General features: G+C 36.3%; 1 protein-coding gene across 1 annotated transcript; it reads right to left on the reverse strand.

Moving 5' to 3' along the window:
* Nucleotides 1-16,046: 16,046 nt before the first annotated feature.
* On the reverse strand, nucleotides 16,047-21,545 carry c11h5orf15 (chromosome 11 C5orf15 homolog). Its single transcript, XM_066716897.1, has 3 exons — nucleotides 21,393-21,545; nucleotides 18,861-19,504; nucleotides 16,047-18,115 (listed from the first exon to the last, which is right to left on the reverse strand). Exons 1-3 carry the CDS (start codon nucleotides 21,496-21,498, stop codon nucleotides 17,984-17,986), a joined length of 882 nt encoding a protein of 293 aa, XP_066572994.1. The 5' UTR covers nucleotides 21,499-21,545; the 3' UTR covers nucleotides 16,047-17,983.
* Between the last annotated feature and the right edge of the window lie 1,074 nt (nucleotides 21,546-22,619).

The raw sequence follows: 22,619 nt of genomic DNA on the forward strand, positions 1-22,619 counted from the left end.
CACAATTTCACAATGCAATTTCCACGTGTAAAATGCATGCTGTTAAATTTCAGACTTCAATCATACTTAGTACAAGAACTAACAATAGCAAGTTTACCAGCTACACACTTTTATTTTAATCGACCGAGTAGTTTGAACTGTTTACATCATTATAACTCATTACTTAGCCTAGACTTTTATAATATATATAAAGATGTGAGCTAGTGAAATGGATCAGTACATTTAAGGCTATAGATCGATATGACATTCAAACAATACAGAGACAATACTGTGTATCCTGCAGCGCTGCAGCTGTGTCGGTGTCTGTGTTTACTCTGTGTTTACTCTGTGTTTACTCTGTGTTTATTGTGTTTACTCTGTGTTTATTTTGTGTTTACTCTGTGTTTACTCTGTGTTTATTGTGTGTTTATTGTGTTTACTCTGTGTTTATTTTGTGTTTACTCTGTGTTTACTCTGTGTTTATTGTGTGTTTATTGTGTTTACTCTGTGTTTACTCTGTTTACTCTGTTTATTGTGTTTACTCTGTGTTTATTGTGTGTTTACTCTGTGTTTATTGTGTTTATTGTGTGTTTACTCTGTGTTTATTGTGTTTATTGTGTGTTTACTCTGTGTTTACTCTGTGTTTATTGTGTTTACTCTGTGTTTACTATGTGTTTACTCTGTGTTTATTGTGTTTATTGTGTTTACTCTGTGTTTACTCTGTGTTTATTGTGTGTTTACTCTGTTTATTGTGTGTTTATTGTGTTTACTCTGTGTTTATTGTGTGTTTACTCTGTGTTTATTGTGTGTTTATTGTGTTTACTCTGTGTTTACTCTGTGTTTACTCTGTGTTTATTGTGTTTACTCTGTGTTTACTGTGTTTATTTTGTGTTTACTCTGTGTTTATTGTGTGTTTATTGTGTTTACTCTGTGTTTATTTTGTGTTTATTGTGTTTACTCTGTTTACTCTGTGTTTATTGAGTTTACTCTGTGTTTATTGTGTGTTTACTCTGTGTTTATTGTGTTTATTGTGTGTTTACTCTGTGTTTACTCTGTGTTTATTGTGTTTACTCTGTGCTTATTGTGTTTATTGTGTGTTTACTCTGTGTTTACTCTGTGTTTATTGTGTTTACTCTGTGTTTACTCTGTGTTTATTGTGTTTACTCTGTGCTTATTGTGTTTATTGTGTGTTTACTCTGTGTTTATTGTGTTTATTGTGTGTTTACTCTGTGTTTACTCTGTGTTTATTGTGTTTACTCTGTGCTTATTGTGTTTATTGTGTGTTTACTCTGTGTTTACTCTGTGTTTATTGTGTTTACTCTGTGTTTACTCTGTGTTTATTGTGTTTACTCTGTGTTTATTGTGTTTATTGTGTGTTTACTCTGTGTTTGCTCTGTGTTTATTGTGTTTACTCTGTGCTTATTGTGTTTATTGTGTGTTTACTCTGTGTTTACTCTGTGTTTATTATGTTTACTCTGTGTTTACTCTGTGTTTATTGTGTGTTTACTCTGTGTTTACTCTGTGTTTATTCCGCGTCTCTCAGGGCCGGCGTGTCACAGTTACATTTAGGCCGTTAGTTTTGACCCGGCCCAGGACCGGCCTAAATCTCAAGTGTGAATGGAGGCCAATTTCTGGGTATAGGTACTGAGTAATTGCTCATACACTTACAGTATGTTTACAGTGTCACACAACTGCAGTGTAAGGAGTTAGTATGTATGGTGCTGTGTAATTATACACCATGATGTGTCATTTAATCACATCATTAGTTATGCATTGCCTACATAGTAACTATGTATAACTACACCGTAACAACTTGAGTAATCACTCAATGCTTACTCCCCAGAATAGGAGACTTAATGTAAGATGTTACCCATCCATCCCTTTAACTTCAACTTCTAGAAACAATGGACAGTTCATGACAATCGGGTTCATAATAACAAATTAATTCCCTATGTAGAGTATTCTAGTGAGTTGATATGCATGTAAGGATATGTTTGACTATGCAGTGGCCAGTTGTGAGCCCAGATCTGAACTTTATTCACTGCCTGTGTGACCTAACCCACAACTACACTGCACAACAGGTAAATATCTATATCAGTTTTATAAATTCCACAAAACTGAACTGTGAAACCAACTGTGACAATTGTAAATAAAAATTGTCTAAATATATGCATGTACCTTACTAAAACATAATATAAATAAATAAATCGCGTGTCTCTGTGTCGTATTACAATTTCCTAAAACGCAGACGTGACTCATCTCATATATCGAGCATTCTCCGTGGACAAGGCTGTTGCTTCCTGGGAACAAGATTTAGCAGGATTCAGAAATACATATTTATAACCAGCAGACACACTTTACACCTTGTCTGGAATATAATGCAGAAGATTAGGTTGCTTTGATTGCGACTAAAAGCAGAACGAGACTGTCTCTTTCTTCCATGAAGGCATATGACGTCAAGTGATCGATTCATTATGGGCGATTTCCTTACTTTAGCTGTATGTCTCAGACAAAGTGTTGTAATAGGTGTCATCTTTTTGTGTTACAAAATAATTTAACATACAAACCAAAGCAGCTTAAAAATGTCAGCTGGGAAATGTAATTATAATAATATAATATAAATAATAATATAAAACCTTTCTGAAAGTCTATTTTGAGAACTTCGATTATCAGGCCCTCAGTGTAGATGGCAATGGCAATACAATATGTTTATAAGTGTACGATGATGTTGGCTGCATTCTTCTCCACACATGATTTACAACTTTTTTACATTAATTTAATTGCTTATTTTTGGTACAGAAGCTCACTTGCCACTGGCCATTGAAATTAGAAAATCAGAAAAAGAATGAGTAGGCAATATTTGGGACAGGCTCAATATTTTAGTCAGGCATTGTTCAATCAATCAATCTGTTTTATTTGGTATAGCAGAGTTGTGGTATCTTTGTTTAAAAAAAAATCCAAAAAGAACATGACATAAAGCATTTAGTCACTTGCATTCATTTTTTAATCAGGACACCTTCATATGAAAAAAAAAAGATTCAACTTTGATGAATGAATATTCAGTGCCTATATATCTGTTGATGTATAGCCATCAAAGTATAGCATTAATGGATTAAGTGAAACATTTCCTTTTTATTTTATAGTTGCCAGAGTAAAGTCGTTTTTAACAGTAAATCTGCGACAGGGCCACTTATTATTCAGTGGCTATTATTCATCATTTTAAATCTTTAAAGCATTTTATGAATATAGATGAAGATCTTAGTTCAACTTCGACTTGATACTACTCCTTTCCAAAGAGATGTGCCAGAAGTTATTTTACACTCAACAGCACTGTGAAATCATTAGTGTCAAGGGTTTCCTGTCAAAATGTAATGATTAAACTTCATTAACAGTTGGGTAATATAATTATCTATTTTATCACCTCCAACAATAATGTGAAATTAAGGAATATCAGTGTTTTTTCAACATTTAAACACATTTCTCTTTCTTCATCTGTGCTTGAGGATGTGCCCTGCCATTAGACTCTAACTTGGAGGATTTAAGATATTAAAACGTCCGAAAATTAAGAGATTAACTCTAGGCAATTAGAGAGTCTAAAGTCCCCAGTTATGTTTATTATCTGCCTTCAGTCTTGTTTCTGGGTCTTTTAAAATATGCATTTTTTTTTTATATTTTATACAGAAACATCAAGGAAAACTTGTTGGGGAAAGATGAAACAGGCAGCCTTTAAAGTGCTAAGATCCCTAATATTGCTCATCTGATATCAAAGCTGTGCAATTTTCCTTTGCCTCTTCCTTTCCCTCAACCCATCACATACAACAGTTGCTCCTTTGAAAGCCAGTCAATTCCTGTCTGTAAACATCTAGTAATCAATGCCTCCTGCATGCAGGTGGGCAACTGAAGATGTACTAATGACTCCTGACAAGTGGGAAAGTACAAAACTGGGCAGGTGCTTCCCTGCTGCAACCTCTACATCTGTCAGGATGAAGAAAACACCAAGCTCCTGGAGACAACCCACTTCCAAGGGAATATTTCCACCATGCATTTCTCAGAAGAATAAATAAATACATGAACCCCAGACATTGCCGTAACCCCTTGGATCAATAGTGCAGTGCTGTTGATCCATGCTTTCACTCCCTTATCAGATTCATAAATGGGACCTGGCCTCAGTTATCGCCAAAAAGCTCTCCTTAACAGATTAACTCTTGTGCCGTACTTGACCTGCATCTCTCTGCACACCACTTGTTCAAGAGACGAAATGAGAACCTCATCGAGCAGCTAAAAGGGTTTGGGGAAACAGCGATGAAAACAATGAGTAGCATTTCCCATATAGATTTTCTAATATATATATATATATATATATATATATATATATATATATATATATAATCTACAATATAACTCAAATGACTGAAAGAGCAAGCATTCAATATTTGCTATTACCAAATGCATGTACACAACCTGATTTCCTTCCTTTCCTTGCAAAAAGGCAGGTATCTGATCATTGAGAAAACAGTGTAACTGCTTATTGCTAAAACAGTGCATCTGTTTCTTAATTACTTACCCAAAACATGTTATGCACATCCATGAGTAGCACTGAGATACTGTACTGAAGCATTTCTTCCCATCTTTGAAGCCTTGTATTATGTAACCACATGTAATTAGAGAGAGACCAATTACACCAACACAAAATGAGGAACAAATGTCTATCAAAGCAGTACACACAAGGATGTTTACTATGGGCACCTTAACTGAAACAGCTGAATCATGAGAGACACAAGGTAAAGAACTTTGACCCCTCTCACACTGTCTTAAAGTTCACATCTTAATAAGATACCTGGGAAAAACAGAAAACAACACTTTGTTGAGCACATGTTAACAGAACAGTTTTTTTTTCTTTCTTTTTTAAAGAAATAAAGATAATGAAACTAACATTCTGTTGATGATGACTGTTAATGACATCCAAAGTTTGGCAGCCGTCATGTCAGACCATAAAAACCATTCAAGAGATGACTGTTCACCTCTGTGTCGTGACTCTTAAGTAAGAACTCCTGAAGCAACAGCTCTTCAATATTCCCATATCTGAAGGACAAAAAAAAAAAAACTAGGGTTCATTTTCCTGTCTGCTTCACACCAAGCGCCGGGTGAGACCATGCAGAGACCGCAGGAGTTCAGCTTCCTCCTACTGAGTTCAATGACTAGGTGATGCTCTCTGATTAGACCAAGTAGTTGAAGTACAGAAAAACACTAGAGTGAATTTTGGGTTTGCAGCTTTGAAGTAAAATCCATTTATTATGTTCAGTTAAGTATAAATATAAATGGATCCTATTTGATCTAAGAAAATCTGATTTTATATGCACCAACACACTGGGTTACAATACAATAACACTGCTCACTGCTGATAATGTGATTATTTCCACACTATTTAGTTATTTTAATAGACCCTTTTGTATCAACACAAAATGATTAATTATAACTCAGCACCCTTTTTTTTTTTTTTTTTTTTTTTACAGACACTCCAAGATAACATCTGATGGCGCGACCTGTTCCCACAAGGACCAGCTCTGAGGTTTCTCCTCAGTAGTTGTTTCTGCTCCGTGTGAAAATCCCTGTTTTATTTAGACTCCAATTTTCCCATTCTGTTAATTTGCATTTAGATTCAAACATGCCACAAGCTCAAACACACATCAGTCAACTTCGCTGCAATAAAACAACCTGTTCATAAATGTTATTTCAACGATTGGGTAATGATAAGGCACCAAGGGTTTAGTTAAGATTAATAGATAGAGGAAAAACTGCCATATAGAGAAATCAATTCATCCCCCACTGGGTGACAGAATATAGAGAGAGTGGAAATATGCACTCTGCACAGTCCCAGAACCTATTGTGTGTTTTTGAGTGTGTGTGTGTTGGTTTGTGTTTAACCTTTAAGTATTCAACCTTTACAAATCACACTCCCAGAAAACAAGTATTGATTATTATGATGGTAAAGTACAGATAGATTAAAGTTTATCACCTGCTTACCTGGGTTGCAATGCAGTTTTGTGATTTTGTTGATAAAACCAAAACATAACTGTGTTTAACTTACAAAAATGTCAGATGCATAACGTGAGGTCATTTATTTTTGCTTTCAGAAGGACTGTGGTCCACACATTCAAGTTCAAAAGTCATGTGTAGCACTGGCAATTCATAATACAATGACAAGTATTCAAGTCCATAGCTGAATCTGCAGGTCAGAGCACACAGGGGCTTCATAGTCCCAGTATGTCTCACCTGGGCAATTAATGAATCCTTGTAAACTAGGCCACTTCTGAAAGCCATGACTGGGTACAGGAACCGTACTGTAAATGTTCAGAATTACAACTACAGAGTGAAATTTAGAGGAAAAACACTTCAAGACACCGTCCATGTACCAAAGGGCTAATTTGGTTTCTAATTCCCCTGGATAAAGCCAATTTGGTGAAAAGTAATGATTTGTTAAATGCTTGGGGGACCTCTTGTTCCTTTACCATTTTCATTTTATGATTAATTAATCCAGTCTTTCTACAAGAGAAACATAGAAAAGACTGTGTCCAATGGAAATATGTTTTCATTTATTGAATTGAATGCATTTAATTCATTAAATAAAAAACACCAAAATCAAGTATTTGCTGTCTGGAAGATATGGGGCAACACTACCTACTATTATGGTCTTCGAGAAGAGAGTCTTTAGAATGGATTTGTTTTGCAATAACTCGGGGGTTTATTTATTTGAATGGGACCCAGAAATATTTCTGGCACACAACAAGTGGACAAAAAAGGCGAGACGCTCTGCAAGCAACTGATGTAAATATTTGGACTTTCTCCAGATTTGTATCTGCTTTGGTTTTGGATGCAGTTCCAGTACACTCTGTCTCAGAGAACATTAACACCTTGGAAGAGCTGTTCAGTAGGCAGGGGCTGAAATCCCAGAGTGGGTTGCAGGTGTCGCTGCTGGTGCTAATACACTAGCTAATTCCCAGCTCTCTTCCCCATCAGTGGGATTCCTGAGCTTCTTCTTCCAAAAACATAATGGGTTCAGTAAGATATTTTAAATCCTATTACTATTAAAGTAATGCATCTGTGTTCTCTATCCCTCCACTTCACTTCAGTTTAAAGTACTGCCCTCGGTCACCAGCATATGCTAACCTGCATATGTACAGGGAAGGAATATTATAACATCTGTCTGTATGATTTCATTTGGCATAGCTCATCCTGTTGTACACTTTACCCATCAGAAGAATTAAGGACTGAGATGTGATGATAATTGTTTCTTTCGTTTTCTTCAATGATTGCAGAAATAATTAAATAATGTAAGAAACAAACAATGAGGTCCTCTATAAGACTGTACTTGTTCCAGCAGGACATGCCGATGAACCAAATGTTTCACGATTGTGGTATTGCTTTGGTTTACTGTACCGAACTTCTCTGAGGGAAATGGGACCTGGCTTTCTACATCTTTACATCATAGATCAAAATCCGTATTAGTCACAGAACATTTTGGAAAATTATTGTGTTTACACACACTACCACTATGCATCGCCCAAGAGCTTACTGGAAGCTGCTATAAAATTATACAAGCCTGGTTTGAATAATGCATTAAGGGGTAATAAGCATAAAAGCATTAATGCAGTGATTAAACTCCTGTCAGAAGCAGTTTGTAGTGCAGCCTTTAAGTTGTGTTTATTTTTTATTTTTTTGCCTAATATCTCATTTAATTCTGTATTCCCAGTGGTCAGTTTTCTTTAAAGGAATTTTTAATTTAGCAGCTCTAAGTATTCCAGTTGCATCTTTCCTTTTGGAGATTTGCACATCACTTTCCACCAGCAATGCATTTTCTTTTCAAGGCTGCCTGGCCTATGCTGTTTGCATCAGTATTAAAGTCAAGAGCAGAATAAATAAACTTCGGGGAAAGCTGACTGAAACACAAAAGACATTTCAGGAAGCATTCTCTTCCGGTATTGATTCCATTAGCACTTCTCTAATAACATATTTCGTATCGACAGGAATGTATTCCCATTTGCGACTGAGAAAAAAGCAAAAGGGTTTTGTATTAAGGGGCTCCCTTTCAAGAATTTTGAGTGAAGAAGCTTCCAATTTGCAATTTTGTATTCTGTTTTTCCCTAAAGGACTATAATTAACTATAAAAATAAGAAATCACAGCTTAAAAACAGGGTACAAACAGAAGAAATAACACTTTTCACTGCAAATGGTTCCCCTGCTCAGACAGTAAAATAACCTCCAGGCACCAATGGCTCTGCAAAGTGCCGAGCAGGGAAACAGATTGCATACACATCTTTTGTCAGGTGGGTATACATTTAGGAGGAATTACACTTTTCATTATGCCAATCCAATGTGACTGAAGCTTTAGAAAGTGATAAAGAAATGATTGTTCCCACTACTCCAGCTACAAAACCTTTGAAACTTGTGTATTCATTACACTTCAAATTCACCACTGCAGCTATTGAGCACATATGTTAATCTCACCCTCAGTACAGATCAATCTGAACAGTCTTCATACCATTTTCTCTGTTAATAGTCACCTCCATGTTTTTCACGGCCATCACATCAGTTTTGTTTGAATCATTCTCAGTACTTTAAAGATAAACTGCTACTTCACAGATACAAATTCTGAGTACAAGAGTAAACCACAATGTAAGCCAGGATTTGTTACTTTCCCTTCCTCCTGAAAATTCAGCAGTCCTCATAATTTAATCCTTGATAACCTTTGTGAAGAGGACAAATACCAAAGCTAAATTATAGAATATGCAGCGGTCACACTAAACAGCAGTGCAACTGAAATACATTGTAAAGGTTTCAACAATATGGATTCATAATAAAACAAAACTCACAAATTAATCTAACAGCTGTAAATGCTGTGAATGGGTATGTCTTTAAAACAATATTTAAAAAAATAAATAGTAGGCCTAATACTCTGCTTTGGAAAGTTACAGAATAAAATCACTTCACAGTTTTGCGTTTGTCAATGCCGTTGTCGCTCTGTGACACTCTTTAATTACAGATCCAGAATGATTGGCAACTCGGTGCTAAAACAGACACTTCAACAACACACTCTGCACCGAAAAGCAATTTCCTGGATCCCTTGAGTTACAAAGTACAACATAAATAAACTAATTACCTGTACCAATGTGGAGCTGTGAAATATTTTGTATTCATGACGAGTAAAGGGGGGAAAGGATATAAAAACCGACTGGAGCTGGTGCTGTCGCTATCAAACCCGTAAACTCCACGTCACTGCCGAAGCAGAATGGAATCAATGCACTCTAATGCTCAGTGAATGTCTAGACTTGGTTTGTCCGCATCAATAAAGATGAAGTTCCTCAATTCGGGTGTTATTTTTAAAAGCAGCAATCGGGGCAAGGGTATTCCAGGTGGTGCTTCAAAGCCAACATAAATAACATCATTCTTCAAGGAGGAAAGCAAGTAAATCACTGATAGTGTACCGTGGATTTCAACTTGATGTGAATCTGTGTGTCCTGCATTGTTTTTTTTAATTAAAAAAGGATACATTTATTATTGGACTTATTTCAAATGCATAGTACTTTAAAGGATGTAATGTGCATAGCTTCAATTGATCTTGGCCAGTTTCATTTCAAGTGAGAGCCTTGTGTTGGGTTTACGTGATGTTTGGATACTTCTCAGTATTCAGAATGAATAAAAGATGTAATCTGCATTGTCCTCCTGTCTTCCCTCTGCTTGTTTTTAACCACGTTCTGCTTCATTCTCTGATCTTTTGATTTGCATTTCCATTGTCCATGCTAAACAGGTATCCCAACAATGGGCTATTCTAACAGGAGTTTGTGTTATTATGGCTCACTACAAGCCCCAGTAGTTCCATTGCCTTGTTCTTTCATTCTCATTGTTTCTTGTCATGTTTGTGACATTTCAGCTAGTTATTTCCTGTCTCAAGACTAACTAGAGATACAAGTAAGTCAACACTATCCCAGAGAAATTTTATTATGGATTTTACATTTGGAAATGTTCTAGCCCACAATTTCAGGGCAAGGGGGCTCCACATTCATCAAGATTTAAAGCCTGTCATTTGCAGAATAACATATTAATGGGAGTAATGATTTGAGAACCTTCTCTTTGACTGCTATGTAGGGAATCTTGCACAGTCAGATGATAGCATTTGTCATACACATTGAGTGTGGATGGAAAGGTCACCTGCATGACAGTAAAAGGAAAAATGTTTTCTTGAACTTGCCGGTAAATTTACACCCCTACACGTTGAATATTTACGGGCCTGTGAAGCGAGCTGCGTGAGAGGGTGAGTTTTCTTCAGGTCTGAGCGTAATTCCGTTTTAGTGACATTAATGTATGTATTCTGGGGACAACTTGCTGTTTTTATGTGCATGCCCATTCAGATGTTTTTACTGAATGTTATAGATGATGGCATGTTTATGTTTATATATTTATGAGAAGATATCAATTTGAAAAAATCTTTAAAAGGCAGGAATATTAACCAGACACAGCCAAATGTGTTTTGGCAGTAATGAGAAACATAAGGCTCAGATGATCACATGATGCTTGCTAGTTAGAGATGTCTGAGGGCGTTCTTGTACATTTTGGACCGGGGTTAGAATTGAATGTTTAGATTTAGTATGCCAAAACAGAGATGCCTTGTTAAATAAGAGACAAAGCTATCTAGTGATACTGTAAGTGACATCCACTGAGAGATTATCGACTGTTTTTTAACCAATGCCCCTTTGACATTCAGTTCTCTGGAAGAACAATGAGGACTGTTTTTTTGGTCGAGTTATTCCTATGCTGCTTTTTAAAATGTATTTCCATAGCAGAGACCCTTACCCAGGGCAACTTACAATTGTTACAATGCATCACATTATTTTACACGCACAATTAAACATTTCTACAGCAGGGTTTTTTACTGGAGCAATGTTAGCTAAAGTACCTTGTTCAAGGGTACAACAGCAGTGTCTTTGGGAAATTTGCTAAGTATGTAGCTCTGAAGGCTGAAGTCATCCAAATAGCCCACAGATAAGATGGCACAAACACAGGCTTCCCCCTCAACTCCCTACAAAACAGCGCCTGCGGCTTAGTCCTGCTGTGGAGAGCATCCTTCACTAGCTCAACCGCTGCATCCCAGAGAGACTGCAGACCAAGGTGCCCCTTCTCTCTGCTTCCTAAATACATGTTACAGGCAATCATAAAATAAGTAAAAATGCAGCACAGAGCCCCAGATAGGAAAGTAATTGACCATGAAGGTTTCCCTGGTGCAATATAAAAGTATCTATATCCCTACAATCCTGCAACATTGACAACACTATGCAGATGTGCTTCAGTGTCTTGTCTTGGGCCAAAGTTAAATGTATATATGCTAATGAGTGATATTTTCCAATAACAAAGTCAATTTTAATAACACAGATTGTACTGTTATTTGTTGATTTATTTAGTTGCTTTCTTTTACTTTTGTGCCTAGGTAACAGAAAACAGTTCAAAATTGCTAAAGAAAGCGCTGCTGATTTGTGTGGGAGGGGGATGGTGTGGGAGCAGACAATGGGAGGTAATTATGGGTGTGATTGTGTACTATTGTATGCTTACCTAAGGCTGTTAGCTTAGAGAAGAACCACTCTTAACACTCACCATCTCCTTTAATAAACAGCGTATTGAAAGGTATGGCTTCAAATGCAATATGTCTATAAGCTGTGCGCCTTCTCATTACCACTTGAAAGCCATTCAGATTTACCATATAAAGTATTTTACCTACTTCATCACATTCTTCTTTGAATCAGAATATCAGCATTCCAAATGTTATACAATAAACCGAGTAGGAAAATTGTATAAGTCACCCACGATTGCAACTCTCCTTAATGATACATACATACATACATACATACATACATACATAAATAGCTGTTTTACATGTGACAGCAATTTGTTTCTTCATCTGATCATCAAAAAAGTGTTGTTTCAGTATTTTGCAGGTACAGTCTTTATAGTGCCTAGGGAATATATGTTTCAGTTTTCAAGTTCTACGTTGTTGTGTGATGTCCATAAAATAGCTGCCCTGAACAAATGAACACCTGCAGAAGCTTGAGCTGCAGTTGGGATTCATCCAAATGCCTCCAGTACGTAGCTGAACAAGGATCACTAGCATGCACAGAGACGGGGCAATTAAACCTGGCCTGAGAAGAAAGAAAAATAAAACAGCTTGTGCAGATTCTAAAACTGATCTCTAGATCTTTTTCCTACAATCCCTTCCAGCAAACACAAAGTGTGACAATCAGAGAATGAAAGGATTTTTATATATAGATGCATATAATTTGTTTTAGTTTTTTCCTGCATCATGTTGCAGCTGTCTTACGGATCTTTAAAAATTTTAACAGCATTCTCTACTTGTTCTTTATTCCCCGACCTGAACAAGTCTAAGATAGCCCCCTATATGTTAATAAAAAATAGTTCCATAATTTACAATCAGAAAGTAAGGCCCATACCAATATGATTTCAGAGGACATTTTCATGAGAGATGAGAAACTAAAAATATTCCCAACTTCAGCAATGCAGCCCTTCTGTTGGAGCAAATCAAACGACCGTCTCTTCCCCTGCTGTTGCAAAGCTCCTCAAAAGCAGTCTATTTCTATAAGGATATATCCTCCTAGATATCGACCTGTCAGCCTTTAAAAAGAAAAAAGACAAAAATATGTACTGTAAAAAATATTCAAATAGCTGAGAAAACGACTTGTTATACCAAAGGATCTCGCTCGTCTAAAACTTCAGAGCCTACTTCATGTTTCAGTTAATTGCCTTACTCTCCAGAACTATGTTAACAATTTAGGTGAAGTATAGTCTGCTGCTCACACTGGCAAAGGCTGAGCTAATTAGTACAAAAATATTATTATAATAACATGTTCTTACAATTAATTTCTCTACGTGCATTGCTATAAATTATTTACCAGTCAAAAGCCAACTCTATGCCAATGTTACAGCTGTTTTTTTTTATGCACATGAAAAAATATCCAGTGTGGGATGAAGATATTTCAAACCTAAGCCTGTTCCTCGGAGCCTGTAAATTAACTGCATCCCTTTATGAAAGCAGATGTTTGTTTGTTTTGTATTCCAGTCTCTTGCCAGTGATTCGTGTGCTTATGTTAATGTTCACATGGAAGCCCATTTAATAGACATGCATTAAGAAAGACTCCCAAGTCCAATAGTATCAATGTTACCTTGTAAGGTAACTATCCAAGTCACATGGTTAGTGTGCACTAATAAGGAAAAATCACAGAACAACTTTCTTCATCCCTGCTTCCACTTGAAAAGCCTGTTTTGCATTCAAAATGTAGGAATTTACAATGGCCTCCATGTCATTTTAAGCTAAGGTTTACAGTTTTTTTTTTTATACTGGTCTACAAAATGTGAATGAGTTCACACAAATGATATTCCTCATACTATTGCTTGGAAATCATAATGGGTCTTGCCATTTGAATTATCAGAGCACCAGAATAGACCACTGGACAATGGTATTCTAGCATGGATGTCTGCCTTTGCATGGGAACACCCTTTAGGGGGTTACAGTCAAAAGTGCATTTTCTTACATTATTAATTGTGACCCATTTATAAAAGCAATCATGACAGAGTGAGCTCTCTCATGCTATCCTTCAGTTTAACCTTCCTTGTCAAATCAGCTGTCCTGTTTTGATTTCTGCTTTCGTTTTCAGTATTCAGAAGAACACATCAAATACAATCAGCTGAAAGACAGGAGAAGAAAGCAATCACACGCATAAAAGCTGAACAGAAAATAACTATGGTTAATCAGACACCCCCCACATGAACTGTAAAACATGATTTATGACCTCCAACTTTTTGGTAGGACTTCACTGCCCTCTGATGGTCATGTGATGTAGTGCACAGACAAGTGAAATTAGTCCAACTTCAAATGAAAAAGTATTTTTTTCAAATCAAATCTAATATATTAGGGAACATTCATAGCAAATCAGTTACTAGTATTTATTGAGATGCAGATCAAATAAATGTATAACAAACCATATAAAATTAGGTAGAATACAGCAAATGAAAACTTGCTATAAAATCTTGTAGAAATAATTATTCACAGATATGTACAATTCAGTGGCAGAACAAATCAACCTGTTCCAGATTCCTTAATAAGGATTTAGTTTGCACCACAGGTATGCATTTAAAAGAAAATATAATGGAGCCCAAAATTTAAAATAAATACAATTATAGGTTTCTAAAACTGCTTTAGATCATTTGGCATGTTTAAATCTGTCAACATGCACAATATATGTTTGATGTAGTGCAGGCCATGTATAATTTACAAAGACCCCGCAGACCTTGAGAATAGTAGTGCAGCACACACTTATCTGTATAGTGATTTTCCCAAAAAATATTGTAAAACCAGATTATAATTCATGAAGTTAGCATTATTTGGATTAATTTAATTCAAAATGGAAAATTTTCAAATGGAAAAACGTATAGGCAATTCCTGTATCCTCCTCTTCCATTTATTCTCAAATTTCTCTGATGTTTGTGGCAGGTAGTTCCTTAGTAAAATATCCTACATACCAAGATGCTTATTTTCACAACAAACAGTCTACAAGGTTTCTGAAGAACGTTCTTGCGACCTTCCCTGAACATGAAAACATTGTGACTTAGTAAACACAGAATGCCAGTCAAAACCAAAACCAGATATCAGATGGCATGTGAGAATATGGGAAACCATTCAAAGTATTATGTTAACACCTTTACTTTTGATGTATTCACGCTTTTAAATTCAGTTTTTAAATCAAAAGAAATGCGTATAGCTGCACCATTCTCTTTAGATGTTTTTTCGTTGTATTTAATCCATTTTCAAATGCGTCTGTGACATACGAGCTTTGGCAAAAAGCTGAAATACAAAGAAGTCCACAGGATCTTCACTGAACAATACCAAGTTTGTCTGGGTCAAGTTTGCCCGTTAGCATCCTGCTATAACCACACGCTTTCACCTACTTTTCAATGGGCCTCCAGTTATTTAATTACAATTCCCTTCCTATGTGAAAGGCACAGCCCTGATTAGATCATTACACACACCCCCTACGATCAAAGAGGAATCCTGAAAATGTGATGAAAGCCGCTCTCCCGCCCTCTCCTTAACCTCCATTCTCCCACTGTGGTGGAAATCATCAAACAATGAACAGATGGTCAGCCAATGCTAAAGCAAAAAATGAAGATTGAGGACATTTTTCTGTTTATTAATCCAGGATTTCTTCTGCAGTGTGTGGTTTTAGAAGTCTTTAAAGTTCAAGGTGAAGCTGCCAGATGTGTTCTGTTGACATATGGCACATAATTCATATACACGTTATATATAATTAGAGTGTTGATCTTTAAATCTTGGGTTTAACTTCATGAATCTATCAACAATAACTGTGCCTGTAGCTGCTCTAAGGTTAAACATTTTATTAATATAAAAGCTACATTTATGACAAAATTGCAAAACGTGATTTCCCAATTAAGTGTATGCGTAAACAGTAGCACTAGTTTGTACTTCCCCTCTTGACATGACACTCCTTGAAGACCTGTCAAACCGCATTGATGACATTTCAAATGCATCCCTCTCTCTGTTAACACACAATACAATGGACATACCAAACACCCAGTCAATTATATAAACAGAAAAACATGTTGCTTGAATCCTGAGACGAAGAAAGTACTACACTGCCAAGACAAACATTGAACTATTACCTATGCATTGACAGATGTCCTCTTGACTTTGAGCTGGCTGTGAACAGTCAAATAAATCTCTAAATATCACAATATCAGCCTTTAGTAAGTAGACCTTCATCTCCTGCCGCCTATCTCTATGTTCTCTGTTAATCAGTCACTTTTGTTACTATAAAACAGAAAAGCAGGAAATCATATCTACCCATGCTTTAGATTTATTATCATCATCATCATTGTATCTGCATGTCTATAAAATACATCCAGAATAAAGTAAATCAAATACAGTAACTGTCAACAAACAATTAAAAATAAAAATAGCATTAGAGACAGCCTACTAATAAGTACAAGCCCCATGTACAATTGTGCTTTATTGTCAAAAAACCATTGCATTTGTTTACAATATGTAACCAGAAGCAAATTTTCTTACTGACATTATATTACAGTACCATGCATGACAAGAGTTCCTTCCCATGCTAAAACACAACTAAATATGGTCTTTACAAGGATGACAACTGTTAAACTTGCAATATAATGCACCTTACTGCAAATCAGCATTATTTACACAAGAGGAAAAAAAAATTACATATGAAAATAGTGCATACAATGGCAAACTGAAAAAGGAATATTCATTAACATGGCATCTTAATATTGTTGGCAAAGGCCAGTTTGAAAACAAAACAGAAATTTAAATGTTCTCTGGTATGACAATACAGATTTTAGATTAACTACCAACCACCTAAAAATATTTCAAAGTGCAAAAATTATGCAAGGTAATTTAGGGATTTTTTTATTTTTTTTTAAATCAATGCACTTCTGAAGTCTTTCACAAAACTCCTTCAATGACCGACACATTGGCAAATAATTCAGCATTCAAACATCTTGTATTACCTCAAAGAAACATCCTTAATTTGAATATTTTTGTATTAGTAAACAAATCAATCTGAGACTCTCAAACTTTCTAATAGCCATCATTTAAGTATAACGAAAATACATTTAGCTATGCTTGAAAAATATTTTTTGTTTATGGACGCATTTTTTATAATTTATGTATGCATAGTGTATGTGTATATTATATACACACGCAGCATAACAGGAAAAAAAAAAGCAATAAGACGCCTGAAAAGGGGGCATAGAATAGAAAATTACATTTGTTTAATAAGAACCTGTACAAAGGTTAGCCAGAATATGCAATCAAATTCTTGACAATGTAATTTATCTTAATCTTATTAAGATAAGAACAATGTCTCCATGTGAAAATGTAAAGGCTTTACTTATAGACTTCTACCAATCTGATATGGCAATCCAGTAAACCTCCTATTAAAAAGACAAACTTTGAGGTAGGCCCCTGAATGTGGACAGACATGAAGACTCATCTTGGTTGGATAATTAACTACTGAAACTATGTAATGATATGTACTTTTAACATTTCACATCCTCAAACACATCTGAGTTTAGTTTCTACACCTGGATTTTGTTTCCTGTGTGCATTTCCATTTAAGTAATCTCCCGTGTAATTACACCAAGGACCTTTTTTCCCCACAAACAAAGCACTTTTTTTATCTTGCTCTTAATTGGAAAGCTAAGCAAATTAACAGCAGAATAGCAGGTTTCTCAGCAAGTGCTATTTCAGGGTGTGTGTTTGTGCAATACATTATTTTCAGTTCACTATTAAATAAACATGGTCATTTAATGTGTCAATGTGCCTTCTGTTATTAAATTCACTACTGCTTGGTGAAACAGTGCTTTATTTGATATTTACCCAGAAAAGTACTTCATATTCCTGTACATTTCCCAATGGTCTCCAAGTATTACACACAATAATCTACATGGTCAATTTGGAATACAGGTCTCAAGAAACTAGCATAAAAAGTCAACAAAATACTTTTTTTTTTTTTTTTTTTTTTTTTATAAATAGTCTGCCTACCGAGGTATAAGGTTAGGAATAAGCAAGCATGCACATTTAAACCCAGGGAGAGAGAGAGAGAGAGAGAGAGATAAGGCAGTAACTAGGAATTAGGAATGCAACATTTGCAACAGTAGTATTTTGTTTACTGAATAGTTTACCTAAATAGAAGTATGGTTTAAAATGAGATTTATGTGAGGCGTGACGCTACCATTATCACTGCCATTATAAATAGTGAAGTGCTCTGCTATTAGACTATATATATAATGAATCAAAAAGGAACTCAACCAAGGAGCTGTCTTTTGAGCTCGAGATTAAATGCCATTTGCCCGTGAGTAGATTGTTGCACGTGGAAATGGGAAGTTAAGAGTTTTTACATTTCATCTAGAATATATAATCGTTGGTCATCTTGAGAGATGGCATGGCTTCATTGACATTTTGGTCCAGTCTGTGATATTCCACACTTCTGGAGCACAGTCCATCCCTCCACCTTCTGCTCTGAGCCAAGAGGTAAATCTAGAGTGGGAAGAGAAAAAAAAAAAAAAAGACATCAAGTCATTGATTCCAAAGGCCTCTGCCTATGAAGCATTAGTGCTTGTCTGTTACAAAAGTAAGACTTTCTGACTGGGGGCTGGATTAAAGCAATCCAATAGGTTACACAATTAAAACCCAGTATTTGATGGTAAATGGAGCAGAAGCAAGAAGAAAACAGGAGACACTTCTTCACACAGAGAGTTGTCACAATCTGGAACAAACTCCCCAGCGATGTGGTTGAAGCTGAAACTTGGGAAAATGTAAAAACAGACTGGATAGTATCCTTGGATCACTCAGTTATTAATGGATACCAAATAAGCACGATGGGTCAAATGGCCTCCTTGTTTGTAAACTTTATGTTCTTATGATCACGTTCTTATGTTCTTAAGAATCCATCATGAAAAGCTGGTTGTCTAATCTATGACTGCTGTAACTTTCTGGGAGGTTTTGATGGAAAAGCAAGAAATAATCCCCGCCAAAAACAATTCAGTAGAAAAACTAGTACAAAAACAATTAGCCTACATGTACTTACATATCTGGCATTGCCCCACAACTGGTGTAAATATCATACAAAATCTGAGAAGGAAACTCATCGACAATGCAAAACAAACTACAGAAAGCATGGCAGATACATTGACAAATTCAGCTATATACATAGACAAATATACATACAGGAAAACTAAATTGATGCAAAAACTACAAAACCACTGCCATCAACTGGGCTTACCTTTCTTTTGTTGTGGTAGGTGATGTACACAATGGCAACCAGGAAGGCAATAATCACTATGTGGAAAAAGAAGTGCGAGTCTTCATCCTCAGTAGCGTAGATCGTTGTGTCCTTAACATTGACAGCAATTTTGGCCTCGTCTATGTTGCCAAGAACACCAAACCCATCAATGCTGTCATTTAACTCTTTGTCGTCATCGTCATCGTCGTCATCAAAGGCTGGTTGCTCTGTGTAATCTACATCACTGTCTGCCTCATGTGGAGAGGGGGAGCGAAGTTCTTCCTCAGAGTCAAACTCATGCAGGTCACCCTCCGGGTCATTTCCATCCTTGGCAGAGATACTAGTGGTGGAAGGGGTGGTAGGTATTGGTTCTTTGCTGGAAAGCTTAGTACTAATTGTAGGGGTGGTTTGAGGAGGAGGAGGAGGAGGAGTAGTAGTAGAATTAATAGTAGTAGAAGCAGTGCTGGTAGTAGTGATAGTGGAATTCACAGAAGAATTGGAGGAGGCCTCAGATAGCATGGAGTTGTTGGCTTTGGCTGTGATACTGATATTTGAAGATGAGTCTGGTTTCGGCACATAAACGTCTCCAGTTTCATTTCCATTCCCATTTTGTTCTGGCACAGGTGAGATACTGTCGTTATCTCCTAAACACATAGCGACAAAGTTTTGAGTTTTATATGCAAGTTATACATTCACAAATACAAATGAACAAACAGAGGGGGGAGCTAAGTGTTTCAAAATGGTACGTCTGTGAATGTCTGTAGAAAGTGAATGTACATTCAGATTCAAAGACATCTAGACTGATCCTCATGCAAGGGGATGGACGATTACTCATTAAGGAATGTCATTCGGCAATATACATACAAAACATCCATTAGCACTGCCAGTATATACAATTAAAACTAGATTTGTTTTTCATGCCCTATAGGATATTTCCAACATGAAATTAATATGACCATAATACTGTACCTAGTTTAAAAAAATAACACTACTGAAATGCACTACAAAGCAACTCTTAGTCTGAACATTTTACTCCTCAAACCTGCACAGGCTAGTACTGTTGAAGTTATTCATCTGAAGTCCCTAGTGACTTTTAAGCAACTACAGACTTAAAGAACCACATGCCTGGAAGTGAAGGGAGGACTTGAAAACCCTGAGCAGCAGAACAGGACCATTCATGCGTTATACAAACTTCAAGCTGAACAGTCTTTCTTTCTAAGTCAATAGCTTTCAATGATATGCCCCAACACAACACTGATGTTTGCAGCTCATGAGGAATACATTTATTCCTCTCCGAATTAATCGGTCACAATAATACTACATAATAAATATAACGAATTGCATAACACTTAAGGAGATAATCTTGAAATCGTGTTTTTCTTTACATAAACCTATATATGAAGTGGTATGCTTGAGATGATCACAATATGACCCTGTGACCTTTAGTCAATGAACCTTAATCCTATTTAACATCTGTGGGATCAGAGGAACAGGACAACATGCAGGTGCTCAACACACGGTCCTGCTCAAAGCTCATGAAACACAAAGCAGACACCACTCCACAAGCAACATACAATCAATGAGCCTTTATCTTACATTAGAGCCCCAAAACTCAGCAAACCAGGGTAATACCAATTCACTTGTTCCATCATGAAAATACTAACTCTATCCATCTGCAGGCGATCATGAGAACAAAGGCGATTTATTGAATGTATTGATTATGCTTTCTTACACATTTTACCCACTTCATCCGGTCCTAATCATTTCTGACCGGTTCTTTCATGTTAAATTGAAGGAATGAAGTAACCAAAGTCAACAGATGGTATAATCCGTTCATAACTAAAGAAAATGTACATTATAATTCCACGGAGCCTTTGGATTGCTGAATGGATTCAAGTGTAAATGTTCAGATTATAGCAAGAACGAAGTATTGGGATATTAGTTATATACACATACATACATAGAAGTAGATATGCATGTGATAATCATTCAAGTTCACGCGTCAGGGAGCACAGACAAACCTTTATATTGTGGTAAAAATAAAACAAATTCCACTTTCCGTGTATTTCTTACTGACATTCAGGTAAATGCAGTAATACCACGGTCACTCGGTGAAATTGACCACGGTCCTATACACCTGGTCTTATATTAACTTTGGACGTGGACCACCAGGACGCTACGGCATCACATTATTACATGTGTTATTTTGTGCGACACAAAGTTTACTTCCTCTTTCGCAAGCATAGCCTGAACAAACTAGATCTGACGTGGATATTAACATTACATTGCATCGTTAGGTTCTTCAATTGTAGTGAGTCAGTACCATTTACATTGATTAAACCCTTAACTTAAGCTTTGAAGACCCAATCGTCTCATTTCGGCCAGAACTTAAATCGTGTTTCGTGAGGGTCCTGGTCCGAGGCAGTTCAATCACACCACACACCACACAAGCACAACAAACTTGCACTCACACTAATATATCCTTCAAATATTCCGTTTTGGCTTGTTTGAATGGACGAATACGTCGCTTACCGGGATCTGTAGGTGCACAACTCAGCGGACCCAGGAAAAGGCATAAAAGAAGGGAATATAAACAAATATATCTCAAGCTCCGCTCCATCTTTCCGCACGTCGCCATCTTGGGTGAGGAACTTGAGAGAGGGCGGGGCTATAACAGCTGATCAGTCGGCTCAAGGATGACGTGTAGAGTGATGTCATTGCTGTGACGTATCAGACCACCGCCCACCCTCCTGCAAACACCGCTTTCGGGATCCTGCTACTGTGTACTTGTTGCACCCTCTATAATTCAACGTGTAAGAATAAAAACATGTTCGTCTTATTGTCTTCAATAAATGCAATACGTGGAGACTTGAAAATGCTTTCCAATGACGCACATTTTGAAATCCAAACAGATATACTTGTTGTGTCACAAAAGTTACACCTTGAAACCAGTTAGCTTTGTTTAGTGACTCTCTTTTTCGGTATAAACCGGTTGCACTACATTACTGTGTAATTTATGACAACACACCCTTTCTGAAAACGGAACAAATTACACCTTTACTCTCAGTTTTCCTAAAAAAAAAAAAAGTTGCAGGATCTTAATCTGAATTTAGCATGGGGAGATTGATATCCATTCTATCTATGGATAGAAACATTAACAGATAAATGCTTTAGGAGGTTAATTCCATCTCCATCAACTCTACCTCAATGAATCCACAGAAAATGATATATTTTCATCCTGATTGTACATATTTTCAGGCAATTTTCTGTATTTAATTTGAGAAGGAGCATTCATACAATCAGATAATTAACAAGGTTTACCTTCATAGACAGAATGTGCATACACTTTCACATTGTGGAAGAAAATGCCTACAGTAGAACAGGACAATGTCTTTTTCCAGTGACCTGGAGAGCAATTTAAAAATGCACCTATTTTTATACTCTGTAATTTAAGTATGTATGATTGTGAACATTGTAAAGCAATTCTACTAGTCCAAAGTTAACATTTAAACTAAATTTCAACTCAAATCACCCAAACCAAATACTTGGAAGATGGGTTTTCACAGAGTAGACAAGGTACTTCTTGCAAACACGAAGCTAACATTTGCATTATGAGGTGGATGAATCAAATCTCTTAAAAATCTATCTTTACAGAATGCTAGTATTGAGCTCTACAAAAAAAATACTGGTAGGTATATTTCCCTCTATATCCAAAGATATAGGATGTCAAACTAACAGGACACAGCAACAGAATTCTTC

Source organism: Amia ocellicauda, chromosome 11 (assembly GCF_036373705.1).
Source record: "Amia ocellicauda isolate fAmiCal2 chromosome 11, fAmiCal2.hap1, whole genome shotgun sequence".
NCBI classification, from domain to species: Eukaryota; Metazoa; Chordata; class Actinopteri; order Amiiformes; family Amiidae; genus Amia; species Amia ocellicauda.

Coding starts and splice junctions, on each gene's coding strand:
- c11h5orf15 (XM_066716897.1), bottom strand. CDS start 21,498: ATGGCGACGTGCGGAAAGATGGAGCGGAGCTTGAGATATATTTGTTTA. Junction 19,505..21,392: donor TTGTGCACCTACAGATCCCG/GTAAGCGACGTA, acceptor CTATGTGTTTAG/GAGATAACGACAGTATCTCA. Junction 18,116..18,860: donor CCTACCACAACAAAAGAAAG/GTAAGCCCAGTT, acceptor TTCCCACTCTAG/ATTTACCTCTTGGCTCAGAG.